This window comes from Fukomys damarensis, unplaced genomic scaffold, assembly GCF_012274545.1.
Source record: "Fukomys damarensis isolate Sample0158 unplaced genomic scaffold, DMR_v1.0_HiC HiC_scaffold_23, whole genome shotgun sequence".
Classification (NCBI taxonomy): Eukaryota; Metazoa; Chordata; class Mammalia; order Rodentia; family Bathyergidae; genus Fukomys; species Fukomys damarensis.
The window spans coordinates 29,897,468-29,898,500 of NW_022900935.1; the positions used below are offsets into that span (position 1 = coordinate 29,897,468).

Below are 1,033 nucleotides of genomic sequence, written 5' to 3' on the forward strand. Positions count from 1 at the left end.
TGCACCCGGACCCCGGTCCGCGGGGGCAGAAAGTTGTGCTCGACCAGGGCCACTCCGGCCACCCCCACCCTCCCAGACTCCGCCCCAGCGGCCCCAGCGGCCCCAGCCTGAGCCATCCATGCAGAGAAGGACGCAGCCTCCACAGTCAGGTGCGAATCAAACCCAGGAGCGACTGTGTTTGCCTGAGACCACGAGGCTGGAAATGACACAGCTTAGCACTCACTGCGAGGAGCAGCTCGCACTCCTCACCTCCCCTCACTGCCATTTTACAGATGCAGAAACTGAGGCATGGAGTTCGCATGACTGCTCAGGGCCACTCAAGACAATAAAGCCCAGTTCTCCTGACTCCGTATAACTCACAAGCCACCCACCCCTTCATCCCGGTGTCCCCTCCTCGGATTCCCAGTGCCTGTCGGGGGACGAGTTCCTCAGAGGCCTTGAGGTGAGTGAGCAGTCCCAGGGCAGAGCCAACCTGGCCTCCTGGCAGAGGGCCCTGGTCCAGGAGGAGTTAACAGCCACAGCAGCCTCTGGGCCCCAGATGCTCTTAACCATGACTCATCACAGCACGTGGCTGCCATTAAAGTTGTCCCTTCACAAAGGCAGGGGACAAGAGGAGGAGGAGGAACTTCAGCTCTCCTGGGTCAGCCCTGAGCTCCAGGATGTCAGAAGAGGAAGTGGGAGGGGACAGGCTACAGAAGCTGACAAGGTGGGCAGGGGACTTGGAGCAGACCCCAGGGGAGCCAGGCAGGTGCGGGGCAGGGACAGAGCTTGGGGGACCACTGCTTACATCAGACGGGCTGCCTCTGTGTCAGCAGGAGTCAGATGCTCACCTGCAAGAATCACCCCAACTCTGGGAGCCTCAGATATAGGCACAAAATAAGGTAATTAATATTCAGCCAGGCGTAGTGGCGCACGCCTGTAATCCCAGTACTTGGGAGGCTGAGGCAGGAGGATCACTGTGAGTTGGAGACCAGCCTGGGCTACATAGTGAGTTCCAGGACAGTCTCAACTACATAGTGAGATCCTGCCTCAA

At 59.2% G+C, this 1,033-nt stretch overlaps 1 protein-coding gene and 1 long non-coding RNA gene across 3 annotated transcripts in view; one reads left to right on the top strand and one right to left on the bottom strand.

Annotated features, from left to right (window-relative positions):
- Positions 1-1,033, bottom strand: part of Ttc39a (tetratricopeptide repeat domain 39A) — a 43,879-nt gene that overhangs the window by 35,328 nt on the left and 7,518 nt on the right. The window contains exon 1 of one of the 2 annotated variants that reach the window (XM_033767360.1): positions 372-520. The exons of the other annotated variant lie outside the window; for it this stretch is intronic. Coding sequence (XP_033623251.1) covers positions 372-379 — 8 coding nt within the window. The 5' untranslated portion in view covers positions 380-520. Of the gene's footprint in view, positions 1-371; positions 521-1,033 lie in introns of those variants that run through there. 2 annotated transcript variants of the gene reach the window in all.
- Positions 7-1,033, top strand: part of LOC117287308 — a 5,298-nt gene continuing 4,271 nt past the window's right edge. The window contains exons 1-2 of the long non-coding RNA XR_004518549.1: positions 7-149; positions 273-442. This is a non-coding gene — a long non-coding RNA (uncharacterized LOC117287308). The remainder of the gene's footprint in view (positions 150-272; positions 443-1,033) is intronic.